A 14,384-nucleotide genomic window follows, 5' to 3' on the forward strand; every position below is an offset into this window, starting at 1 on the left:
ACGCTGCCGTTCTTTGAAGTTGGAATACCAAATGGATAACAAAGAGGTCCTCTTTTCGCAATATTTCATATTCTCGTCATTCTTTTGTCCCCTCTTTGGTTTCTGAATCATTTCCTCCCGTGTTTTCAACTTCTGGCGAACCGCGGCTCGACGGGAAAGCGATTTACATTTTGATTTAATTTATTCCATTGTAAACTCATATCGCTTGCCCCTGTGCATACTTGGACGAGTATCTGCCAGCGCGTGGGTGCACGTACGTGTGGATGATTGCGCGCGCGGATTTCTCTGACGCGGATGAAGTGTCGACGATCTCTTTGCGGTGAAATTAAAAACGTTTACATGGACGAAATCGAATGCTTTTGAGCCAGACCTCTACGAGCACTATATACGATCCCTGTATGCATTTTTTATGGAGATAAATGCAGTTTACGGAGCAACGTAACGAATTTAGATAAAAATATTTCAGAGCTGGCCGCGCCACCAATTAGATTTATGAAATACACAAAATTGTTATTCTACTCCTTTTGTGTTGCCTTTAAAACAAAATGTAATTTGCGCCAGCATGCACCGCGTTGCGTTAACGTATGCAAATGCGGCGGTTGCAATTTTCGTGATTTTCGAATACGAAACTCACTAAATTATTTATCATTTAATTTTGCATTGCACACGCGTAATAATGCCACACGAAATTCGTTTATTACCATTCTTGTTCATGTATAATGCAGTGCTATATTTTATCTGCGATTTTTGCAATCAAGTAATACAATATAATTCCTTAACATAATGGTACTGATTCTGTTTTATTTGCATATGAAAATTCGTGTAATTTTCAACAGATATTGTGTTAACTATCCTATATTCACATATAACAATCTTTAGTACTGGATATAAAAATTATTGTTAGCTAATCTCATGTAATTAAATTCAAATAAATAGTAAAACTATTCACAATGTTTTGTTACCAAGAGGACAGAACAAAACATTTTCGTGCTCAGATTTTAGAGAGCATATGAACCATAGAATTCCTTTCAGGATTTAATATAGAAACATTAAGTTATTCAAAATAAAAACTTCAAAATGTGCTTATATAATTATACGTATAACTCATTTCACTTGCATTTTCATACGACATTTTATTTCAGCAACTACTCGTTACTGCTTTGCAATCTATTTCATTCTCTCGTTTAAATTCAAAACATCCAATTCTTTCTCGACAGTGAAAACAGTATTCCTACCGAGTAAAATTCCCACGCGAGTCTGTAAACAAACTCAAGCAAGTATCAGAATGTTATCACATTCGCTATACTCAGTTTCTACACACACTATTATTCCATAGATATTTCATCGAATTCCTTTCACCGTCCACTTTCAGTGGGCTTCAGGTTTCAGACCACCGCGAGGATGGCGGAGAAGATGGAAGAAAGAAATGGCACTCTCAGTACATCCCTGAACGAAAGAAAAACCAATTTCAAACGGGATCTTAAAAGTATCTCGAAAGAACGCCGGTTATATGGAGAGCCACCGTTCAACCACCGACGAAAAATTAATAATGAAATACCACAGAAATGGTCAGGCTCGAGGGGGACTTCTGCAAGGGAACCTCTCTGTGAGTATAATAAATGGTGACCATTTATAGCTGAATCCTCTACGTATTTGGAATCCTGTTTTATCCATGGCTCTCCGTAATTCTTTTCACGCAGAACGCATAGAGAGCGTGTTTTGTTACAGTAAAGACCTTACATTTTTCTAGGAATCCTAGTATTTTTACGTTGAGTGTCTAGCTTATGCATTTTTGTCTCGTGTCTGCAAATTTCGAGTGACTATCAATCTTAACTCAATAATCGACACATTTTACTAACAGTAATGCAGAATAGGAAAAATTTGTAGAAATTATTTTCTTGCATAATTTATCCATAGAGGTACAGGTGAACCTCTTAAAAGAGTTATATGTGTATGTATAATAATATACAGGGTGTTCGATAGTAGATATCAGAACATCTGAGGGGTGATTTACCATATCAGAATACAATTAAAGTTAGGAGTAATGAAATCGTGTCTAAAATTTAGTTTCAGAGTCATTAATTGTTGCAAAAACGCTTATATTTCGTGTGAAATGTGTCTGACTTAGAGACTTATTCTACTGATTAGGTAGCCAACTCAGGCGCAGTGAGTCAGTAGAATCTACTAGTAGAGTAAGTCCAGTCAGATACGTTTTACTTGCTTCTTAAGTGTATTTTTATTCTAGGTACATACAGGTTATATCAGACGATAATGTTACTAGTTTATAACAAATTATTAATATTACTAACGTTTTAAAAAATTGTTTCAATTTAAAAAATTTACAAAATTAAAAAAATTTGATTTAAGAAATTTAACTAAATTATTAACTATTATTTTAGAGTATTTTGAGTGATCCAAGAATTCAGGAAACTATAAACTAATGCATTGAAATTTCATTCTTCTTTAGTGAATTGAATGAGTAATTCTGGTTTTATTCTTGCAAGATGTCGACGAATGCTTCCCTTTTGAAATTTACCACCTATGAAATACTGCTTCCTTCTACAACGAAACCCCATTTTAACGAATGCAGCTGTCCTTGATAACATGTAGATAAGACTGAAAATACAACGTGACTCGAAAGAGAACCATAAAAGTCATCCCTCTTCTGGAAGTTATGGCAGTCTGCTAGAAATTTTTGTTCAATAGCTAACTCTACCATTGAAAAATCTAAACTGCCAAAAAGTCCTGTTTCTCAAGCTTGCTTATAATCCGTCTCTATAATTGTTTATCTTTAGCGTCACTGCTTCTACAAAATTAGAAACCGTTAAAATAACATTTATGACCCAGAAACACAGATTTATTTTCCTATAATAAAAAAGGTGTTCTAAAATTAAATCTTAGCATTTCACCTACTTTGAATAGCCAATTTATTTCGTCATAAAAAACTAAAATGCAATAGGAAGTGTCATCGCAATGCAAGAGTTGATATCCTTTTCTGTTAACGTCAGTTGCTTTTGTGTCAATGAAAAAGTACGAGTTGACGTTTCATCTGAGGCAGAGAGCGCCACTGTGAACAAATAGTGTCCTTGTATACAGATGTAACAGTTACATGTCCTTGGACATGTACCATTATATCCTTTTTCAATATTTGTACTTCATTCAGATATATCCTGTATGTATCTGACATGCGAGAAAGAACGGAAAGAAACGAGGATAAAAGGGCAAGCATTGTTCCCCACGCTCGAAAGCAGATGAATCAATATCCAATAAATCGGTAGACAAGTAGCTACTCACCCTGCAGAAGCTGGTGATGGAAGAGATCTGAAACAGAAAACAGAAAGGCACTGTTAGTCGACGAGATCCGATAAAAGCTAGGTTGATAAATAATTGATCTTGAGATACGATTGAATTGTATCTGTTTCATCGATCAGGAGCTTCAATTCATGATACATACTCGGTTGTATCTTTGTACCTCTGTGTAATTTTATCCCGTGACCAATTTTCAAGAATTTGTAGCTAATAAATGTCCCTTTTTCAGACTCTAAAGACTATGTAAATGTGAAATATAAAATAAAGTGTTTTAATATTGTAGCTTTTTTATGAGAAAACAGAGCTTTAAAGTTGAATCGTTAATGTACTGTATACAGCTGGTAAGTTGGCAGTTGAAGTGGCACTTAACTCCACCTCTGTTGCTGTTACAAGCACCAATTAATAGATATGATCGATTTGGCCAAATAATGAAAGTTCGTGTGGCTCCACTCTATGATTGCGACCAAGTAGGCTGACTTATTTTACTAGAATCAATTAGATAAGCATTTCTTTCACCTGCCAACTTACCAGCCATGTACAGTATGCAAGTAGGTATAGTTTCAAAAAGTATAATTTTAGAAGTACATGTGCTGGAAATTGTAAAACTGATCCAAGTCAAAAATCTAAAAAAGTTAAATTCCTCTCATTTTTTTATGTAAACCGATATAATACCAAATAAGTAATAAATTCAATTTTTTTAAATTTTCAACTTGGACCACTTTCATAATTACACACATTTTAACCACTGACTTTATCTACTTTAAACTAGTGTCTTCCCTTATTCTTATTTTCATGTTCGCGTACTCGATCAAAAGTCAGTCTAAACTTTCACAAAAGCAAAGAGCAACACCAACGAATTTTATTCTACATTTTCAGTTTATTTGTCGACGTGTAATAACCGCCCACTTGCACACTTTTACCACTGCTTCTCTGCTACATTTTATATCGTAGCAATTCTAACTTATAACAGAAAATTTTACAGGTTTCCTTCTCGGCAGCGGCAGCTTGGGGAAGGGTTTGAAAAGTTTCAGGGGCGACTGTACAGACTGCACACGACTGCAGAATCGTACAAACATGCATGCCTAAAGCTTCGGTTTCAAGCGAAAAGAGTGACGCTCAAATTGAAATTCAAAAGTTGCCCCGCAAGGAAGCATCAACGCTGTAAAAGAAGCTTTCGAACCTGATCGTGGCGAGCTCGAGCAAGAGGACTGCGAAAAACTTTCGCCGCGATTATCATAAGAACTTCCGCGACAGTAAAACGGGTTACCCCTCGCTCTGGTTGGAAAACACGGACGGACATTTTACGTATTCCTCGACGTTTCGAAAGACCTGGACTTCGGTGCACGATGGAATTAGATTCTGACCGACTTGTCTTGCCCAGCTGCTTTTTCAATTTAATTGTATTTCTCGCTAATGACCTTAGTTTTTTAAATTCACGATAACTCTCTTTCACTCTTCACTAGTTACATATTACTTCATGGCTGGCTGCTGTCCATTAAAAGTCTCTCCCATGGATTTGAAATGATGACCAGTTACTGGTTAATAGATTATAATGCTTCATTAGAAAAGCTAGCTGACTTAAAGCCATGTAAATTTCTGTTATTGAACTTTTTTGTAACTTCAATAATTTACGAAATATTTGCTTGGACATTCCTGGACGGACATCCTGTATATAAGATAAATTTCATTCAATCGAATACAAATATCTCGTACTCGTTTTAAATTCAAGTGGATGCAGATTCGATTTGTAACTCAAGTATTCATGTATCTTTCGATAATTTTAATTCTTCTTGAAAACTAACCACCCCTATTAATAAATAGTAATTTTTATTCTTTCCCTTTGTCATAAATAGGATCAAAATCGATCTATAAATCTGCATTGATTTGACTGGACCAAGGATTGCCTTCGTGAGATAACTACGTTCGGATGGCTCTTAATAAATGGTTTATCAGTTTTGGGTATTATCGTTCAAAGTTTCCGATTTTCATCGAGTGGAATGAAAATTAAAGCGTCAAGCAATTTTTACAGCCTATGCTTCTGTCATAGTTACTGTGGAAGCTTGACTTATTCTAAGGTCACGTTAATATCTTGCCAGGGTGGCTTGGCAACTCCCATTGTTCCACTGATCGGTTATCCGCTTCAGTAGCTTCCGATTAAATTCTCTGATGAACTCGCGGCGATAAAGTTCGGTCAAGTTCATTACGCCCCGCTGAGGATTTTCATTAAAACGTGGAAATCCAGATGGATTGGAGGGGATACTTTTCGTTGGATATTCATTACTATGGAAGCTACGCGCGGTGTTTGCGTTTATGCCTACCTATTCCAGCAAATTCCTTAATTACAATTTGACTGCTACCCGAGAGATGGGAAGATGTTCATGTTTTACTGCTAATTTAATTCTGGTTTAATTAGTTTCATTTCAAGCGAATTATTATATTACCTAAGGAGAATATGATAGTTTATAGCAGAAGCGGGAAGCAGAATGTAATAAAAATGAGTTACTAAGGAATTACGTAAGAATATATTTCGATAATATCGAGGTATGAGTTAATTTAAAATCCACTGTACTTAGTACAGATTGATTATAAGAAATTCATTTATATTCGTCAATGTTTTGTTACGAATATAGCGTGCTTCAGTAATTTTATCGTAAAGAGTTTGCCGAGAATTTATTAACACAGTTCATAGATAAGAAGGTTGCATGCTTTCTGTAAAGAGGTCAACATCAAGATTTCAAGGTAGAACGCAAGGATTCTAAATAGAATTCTTCCTTAATGTGTGTAGAGTTTTAGGGTTTTTAGGCAGATTAGTTTACTCGAAAAACTTTTCAAGTTAAAGAACATGGGGAAAGTAGCAGGCAGACGCAGATAGTTTTCCTTATAGCTGCAAAACTGTGTCTGTTCACGCACGAGATGTTTCTACTTAACGTTTAACTTCGATTTTTCTTTTGTTTGAATAATATTGAACTAATTTTTTAAATGCACGATAAAAATTATTATTTTATTAGAGCTTCAGAGCGATTTTCTAGTCACCTTTCAGGTTAAATTTTTTATCCTAATATTTAGAAGAATTTGCACATTCCTTTGTCGTATGAAACAAGGAGATTATTTATATCATGCAGTTTGGGACAAAATATTTTTAATATTTTGAAGCTATAAATTAGCTAAATAATAAAGCTAATATTAAGAAGCTATGAAATATTAACTATTAAGATACTTTATGCACATATAATGCCTTAGTGCGCGTATAAATAATAATTAATCTTATTCAGCTGTTCAACAGTAAATTGTATTTGAATTTTCATGCTATTTATGTCGGCGCGCGACGTTGATAATACGAGGGATTAAGTAGAATTTCGCGTAAACGATAATTTATTATTTTCGGAAAAGTACAATGGTATTATCTTCATTAGTATTTGTACGAGGAACTGTGAGGATAATGTAAATGATATAAAAATACCACGGAACCAAATAATAAACAAAGAAATATTTCAGTATAAAGATAGAACTCTTTTGTGCATGATATCTTTGTCCGATTACTAAGAAGTTTTTAATTAAGAAGATCCTTCACATTTATTAAATGAAACTTTAAATGCCAAGCCACAGGAGTACTGTGAAGACATTGTAATTAAAAATAATTGTTCTTACGGAGTAAATTTGATTTTCAAATGAATAAGAGTTTTCGTGGAAGCTAAAAGTTATCTGAAAAATGTAGATTAATTGAAACTGCAAAGAATTCGAAGAACAGAATTTCATAATGTAGCTTCGTGCTTGGGTATTTTAGTCGAAGGGATGAACGGAGTGATGCCTTAGTAGACGAACGCCTCGAGAAATATTTCAAAGTAAAATTAATAATGTTAGCGAGCTATGAAAATCTACCGAAGTTAACAAAATACAAGAATTTCAATATGTTAACTTGAAAAGGGTAACAAACTTTGGCCCTCGTGAATAGTAAACAATTACCTAATATTATTACGTTCCTAAGATATTCCTCACTTTCTAATAAACTTTAACAGTCACATTATTTCCATCTACAATAACGCTGCTACGATGCAGCGTTGAAAAATTCATTTAAAAAAAAGTTTTAGTAACGAAACCAAGTTGAGTATAGTTAGCAAATTAAATTATTATTTATAATGATATAAAGGTCTGCACTACATGCTATATAACAATGTTACATAACTTTTTAGAAAACAGAAAAGAGAAATGTTATACACATGTATCTTTTCTGTTTTCCAGAAAATGATGTTATGTAACATATAGTGTAGACCCTTAAGAGAATGAATAAAGAAACAAAGCATCAGTGTTGTAAATTTGCACACAATGGACATTCTTGTTAAATTTCATCATTATTTTATCATGTTCTATCAGACTGTTATATTCGTTGTGACTCTTACAAAAACCTTAAACAAGGTACTTTAATTTTTTGTCTTATGTACCTATTAATCATTTTATGAACTACAGATTTTTATGCATTTATGAAAATGTTGAATACATCAGAAAGTACAGAATCCATTTAATAGTAAAAAATATCAAAACTATAAAAAACAAAGTGCACATTATAGTATTTGAAAAACGAAGCTTTCCTTTGGTTCTGTTTTCTTGACTGAGTTTATGAAAATATGCAATTGCACAAAAATCCGCAGTCCTGTAATCTACAATTCAGACGTTAAGAAGTCAAGTTATTCCCCAAGAGCAGTGCATTCTGCGTTTTCGAAAATTCCCCTTGGCTCCAAGTCACCGATCGTAGTGAACATCGCATGGGCTACATCGCGTAGGATATCTCGCGTGTCATTCGATCGCTCCGCGTATTTCGAGCAGCAATCCCTGGCTTTCTTCCTCCCCCGTTCGTCGTATTCTCTTGCCTCCCTCATTCCACATTCTTTGGAGCCAAGGAAAAGCGCGACGACCGGAAGCAGCGGCTTATAGCCACGCTCCAGGACACCTACACACCCGGAAAAAGATATTTCGGGAACGTATATATCCGTCCAAGCGAGCTCGGCCAACTATAAATCACTGAGCACCCGCCGCCTTCAACTTATGCATTGATAGGAGCCTTCCTTCCAGCCTTCCACATCACACGCCGACGATACGCTGGAAACTTGGAAATACCCTCAATTCCATATCGAGCTGCGCCATCTTCGACTGGTTTCCCAAGGAGAATCTATTATAAAATAGAGGCAGCAAGACTTCGACTCCTTGCTCAATATTGCACTCTGTAGTGTGGGTTTCTCTTGCGGTTTTGAATGATTATGAAAGAATGCGAAATTAGGGTGAGCTTGGAATATTCATTGAAGAAATATGTGGAGGGTATTCGGAGACAGGTGTCAGAAATTATAAGGGGTGATGCTACATGGTAAAATAAAACGAAGATGAAGATAGACACGTTTGTGTGTGTAGTTTTATTTTCGAGTTAGGCTTGTTGAGAACACGCTTAGAATGTGTCTGATCCGGGTTATATTCTACTGATTTCACTGTGTCTGACTTGAGACTTAGTCTACTGACTTCGTTGTGTTTTACATGGGACTTATTTTACTGATTTTTCTATGACTGACTTGGAACTCGTTCTACTGACTTCGTTGTGTGTGACCTGAGTAATAAACATCAGTAGTAGAATAAGTCTAATATTGAGACGTATTCTACTGATTTCGCTGTGTTTGATTTGGGACTTATTCTACTGATTTTATGGTGTCTGACTTTGGACCTATTTTATTGATTTTTCCATGTCTGACTTGGATCTCGTTCTACTGACTTCGTTGTGTATGACCTGATTAATACACATCGGTAGTAGAATAAGTCTCTAGTCAGACATATTTCACGTGTATTTTAAATGCTTTTTAAATGATTAATTATTCAGAAATGAAGTTTCAAACTTCGTCTACCTTAACTTTTGTCTTGTATCAGCATGTAGAATCACTCTGTAAACTTTCTCACACCTGTTGTCAAACACTTTGCGTACATATACTTACATATCTTTGAGTTGTTTCGGGAAACAGTTAAATATTTGTGAATAAGATTAAAGCATATATGAGAACTAAATAGTAGGTTGACTGTTAGTAAGCTGAGCCTCAAATGGCAAGTTCCGAGTCTACTCTGACCCAAATCTAACTTTCATTACCTAGAACCTAAATCATTCGTATTTAAATATGTCAACTTCTACTAGAAGCTTTGCATTATTATTGTTACTATTACTGCATATACAAAAAGTCTGTCTTACGAATTATCAGTGACAGGTAGTATTTTCTCTAATTCCATCCAACTTGACCACTCCAAAAGACTCGAAATGCCTACTAAAACAAGTCCCTCTATATATCCAATAGTCACTCGATCATACCAAGAAATTAACTAGGTACTTATTAATTACCTTCATCAACTAGTTGAAGCATATCCTATTCATCAACTAGTTCAAACAATGCTAGCTATTTATAAAGCTAAATTGCTCCCTGCAAGTGGTACGGCAAATTTGCACGAGACTATAACGAGCAGGTTGTATGTCCCAGGAAGATTAGAGGAGTGCTACTAACAGATTGCAAGCACAAGAGACCATTGTTAGAACGAAAAGTCAAAGGATGAGCTAACAAAGTTCCATTTAAGGCAATGGTCGGCAAAGTTAACCTCGAGATCTGCCTCTGCGGATTTTCACAGAAGACCTCGACCGCTGACATTCCATCAACACGCACGATTCCAGTTAATACACAGCACTTCGCGGTAACTGTTCGTTATCGGCTGCAAACGCGAATTCTTGATGACGTTTCACATGCAAACAGCTCGATCGATACATTCTCGCGCATAACTGTCACGGCCAGCACAAAGGGACAGCTTAATCGCGATTATCTAATCGAGATTCACGCGTCCACCTAACTGGCCAAGTCCAGCATTATAAATTATGCAAATATTGCTGAATTGCTCAGCTTCTTTCTGTTATTTCAAGCCTTCACGACGTCTAACTAGCGAGCTAACTTGGCTACCCTTCGAAAGAGTTAATCTCAGTATATGTTTGTATATAGAAAACATATAACCTTTTAGAAAACAGGGAAGAGATATATGTATAACATTTCTGTCTTCTGTTTTCTAAAAAGTCACATAACTGTTATATAGCATGTAGTGTAGACCCACCTCTATAAGTGGCCTGCTGTTTTCCCCAGATATGTTATCACATGCGCAGTGATTTTACCTTGAAATAAAATTAATTCAAGATCTTATCAATAGCCACCATAATTATCGAGATTTCAGTCTGACCGAGAAATTCTACCACAAAATTATCGTAAAATCTACGAGAAATGTCAAGACTTTAAAAAATACCAACTATAATGTTATTTATAATAAGTCTGGAAGAAGAATCAGAGAAAAATGTTAAATAAAATGAATTTTGTAAAACTTTTAGCACATAACACGTATCTATTAATTTATCTAAAGAACAATACCAATTATCAATGACAATACATTTAAAAAGGATTTCCTTGAAATAAAAATATGAACATTTTAATCAGACTTCACAAAATGTCTGAATACTTATAGACAGTATCGCCTTTACCACATAAATGCTATTACTATCTTTACCACAGACAGCAAACTAATCCTACGATTCACAGTATCATTCCAAAAGCAATTCTTCGACACCTTTGATTCACACTTCGTCTGCGTGAACATCAACACGGGACCAACTAATTTCAACCACTCATCCTTAGTGTCGCGTTTAACGAGCGAAGCACAAATCATCTAAAGTTCACCTCGACTAGGGTGGGGGTGTCTAGACACCCAATCTTTTTTTCCTCCCGCTTCCACGCACCGCGACTTACATTAGCGTGTCGCGTTAACCCCCGAAGCGGAACCTGGCAGCCTTCTGTGGGGTACATACGCGATCTAGGGACAAGATTCGAGAGCGAGGGCATGTTTTCTAGCCGAGGTCGGCTGAATGCCGTGTGAAAGTGTACACGTGTTAGTAAGAGCCCGCCTTGTGTGCTTCCAAAAGAAGTTCAACGAGAAGAGAGGAATCTTTTGGATGGAAAAAGAAACCTCTGCTTATCAACACATCGGGGTCGCGAAATTGGAGTGGCCTTAATCATGAAGATTGAATGACTCTGACGAGAAAGGAGAAGAGGATCTGCACTGAGAGCTACAAGGGACATCACTTTAGTGTCATCTTCTGATTTCGGTGAAACTTGGTATGAGAGTAGTGTGTCGAAGAATATTACACGTGAATTTTTTTTAGCTACTGATATTTATCTTAGGGAAGGAAAACCATCCCTCATAAATGCAGTGAAAAATATATTTTGGTATATACATTGAATTTTATTTCTGCCATCTTATTGCTCATAAAAAATCATTCATTTGTGTATATATTGTAACATGAACATATTTTTACAGTAAATATTATTTAAACATTCGCTATTAAAAAATGTCAAAATATAATTTCTGATACATTTTTATATTGTACTCAGTATCCCAGAAAGTGTTTCTGTAATATTAGTAAGCCCCAATTTTTCAGTAAACTGAGCATGTCTTTTAGCTACTGAAGCCAACATCATAAAGTGTTTGAATCTCGAGAGCCTTGCCCAAGGGCCCAGGATCTGAAACGTGGCTTTTGCGACACTGCGTCTTGGCTTTTTAATCGCTCGCCGCCCATATTGGACTCCTTTAATCGTCTCCCACTCCCATTCATCGAGTCGAGGTGAAATGCATCTCGGGAGGCTGGAAAGGATCGCGGAAGGAGCTGAAAAGGCAAGCAACCAGGAAATACCCACTCGAGTTCTCATTCAAACGTCTCCCTGACGCCAACGACTTCTTGAATGCTTTCGGGGGATGAAGCCGACTGAGTGATGGAAATATTCCTGGACTACCACACCAAATGGTAGGTAGAAAGAATTTTCCAAATTTTAGGACAGTCAGTGGATACGCTGCTTGATATTATAGTAAGGTTACATCGCTCATTTTGTAGCTTTGTACTTTATTCAATTCATTCGTAGGTAACATGACATTCAAATGAGTACAGACAGCTATAGAATTTAATCTGTAGCAAATGAAATGGAATATTTCTCATTCTAAAGCGTTATATTAATAATTCATTCTTCACATAATTTCTTATATAAGAAAAATAATTAGATACGAAGTTGAGACACTTGAATTTTTAAAGAATTCCTTTCGCGAAAAGCAATATTTAATATTTCAAATATAAAATATAAAATAAAGTATATAAATATTGCTAAAATTATTGCCAATTACTACCAACTACACTCATAAATTCTGTTCCATTATTAACTACTCACTACAAACACAATTTTATTTTATAATTCAAAAAAAAAAAAAAAAGAGATTTCCCAACAACCGCTTTCCATACATCTTCCCTTTCACTGGGGTGAAATAACTGGGAATAAATAACCAGCAACGCTGTTATCCTCGTTATCGCGTTATTGATAGGATAGCCCAGGATAAGGACTATTATTTAGCCCACAATGAAAGTGTTACATCACGATGAGGTAATTCGTGGCGATTCGCGTGTAGCGTATTTCACCCTACAACTCTAGTCACAATTATTCTCGTTCGAAGATACTCGCTTCGCGCGAACGATCGTGTTACAGATCCTCCTCTCTGAAAGGAAATCGTTCTTTTCTCTCGAGCGCAATATCCGCTCGTCTACGCACCATTTGCGGTATAATCAGTTGACGTCACCACTGGTTGCTTCATCAATCATAAAGGAGCGGCACCGTGGGTGGGTGCAAAAGACGACGGTTCGATTATTGACATACCCGAACGAGAGTTATGCGCGCGTCTCTTCAGTCGAAAGCTCGATTCCGAATCGACAAGTATGCAGTGTATTCCACAATTTCGACGGGAATATTCCTAACACGAAGGGAACGAGGGGCATTCCAATTGCTTAAATTGGAAGTCGAGGGAAATATGTATAGATCGAAGGTGCGAACTTAAGAATACCAAAGAATTTGGGAAATTGGAGGTGGGTCGAAAGTCCCTAGGAGATTTGCAATAGTAATAACCCTATTATGTATGATCTTTTCAAAATTTTAGTTACGAACATAAGAAACTGTCGAAAAGAGAGAAGATTTTGTGACAGCAAACGTGGAAAATGATCTCATGTAAATGTCTCTTATTAGAAAGAAATTAAAATGTCCCACAGAAGAGAAATTGGTTTTATAAATTACCTAGGAACACCTGGCCCACCCTGTATATTGTTGATTCTCAAGAAGATTGACACGATGACACTATATGTTTGCTTATCAGAAAGGCAATTTGACATTTAGCTGACAGAAAATTATTAATTTCTACTGCAATCTTTTGAAAGCAATTTACAGAGAAAACTAGACATTTGGATTCAGGCTTTTGATCAGCGACACAGGTGGAAAATTAACACGCAAACCAGGAGCTCCGAATTGAAAGCTCGACCAGCCTCAGAAATCAAAGGACTGTGAACTCCTCTCATCGAGATGCCGAGCTTTTTTGCATTCACAACTGCCTGTGCTCTATAACTCAACTACCTATCTCCTTTCGACGTAAAAATCCAGAATATTCAGAAATCAGCGTCAAAATCCACAGGACTATTCAAACATTTTCCACCGATAGTCAGTTCAATCAAAGGACAAAGTGAGAGACACTAAATCGAAATGGGAAAAACCAACAAGCAACAAACAAACAGAACGCCTTTATTCGACACCAACGTTTGAAAAAAAAAATATACTAACGAATACACGAATTCCCTGCTAGGAACAAAAAAGTAGCAACCTTGCGCAGAAGTCCTCCGAAACTCGAACTGTCGCCTAATCGGCTCTTATTAGTTCAAACTGAAGCGAAACGCAGGCTGGCAACCGATCAGAATATGGTCACGGGTTGGGAACGATTATTTCTTCGTTTCGCTCTATAGTATGCAAGTTAATGGCGATCTGTGGAGTAATGAAAAAGAAACGAACGCGATTATCGCGTGAGACACGCACGCCACCGGTAGCCGTCGCTTTTCAGCCGATATCCCATGCTGACTTCGACGCTAAGTGCCGGTTGTTACGACGCGACCGTTCATACGAGCCTGAAATTATCACTAATCAGGGCTGGTGGTCGCACCTGTTATT

The 14,384-nt window shown here is 36.4% G+C and overlaps 1 protein-coding gene across 1 annotated transcript in view; it reads right to left on the reverse strand.

Moving 5' to 3' along the window:
• Positions 1 to 14,384, reverse strand: part of Nrx-1 (neurexin 1) — a 370,027-nt gene that overhangs the window by 185,859 nt on the left and 169,784 nt on the right. The window contains exon 7 of the mRNA XM_076377439.1: positions 3,295 to 3,321. Coding sequence (XP_076233554.1) covers positions 3,295 to 3,321 — 27 coding nt within the window. The remainder of the gene's footprint in view (positions 1 to 3,294; positions 3,322 to 14,384) is intronic.

The sequence above is a fragment of the Calliopsis andreniformis genome, chromosome 5 (genome assembly GCF_051401765.1).
Source record: "Calliopsis andreniformis isolate RMS-2024a chromosome 5, iyCalAndr_principal, whole genome shotgun sequence".
NCBI classification, from domain to species: Eukaryota; Metazoa; Arthropoda; class Insecta; order Hymenoptera; family Andrenidae; genus Calliopsis; species Calliopsis andreniformis.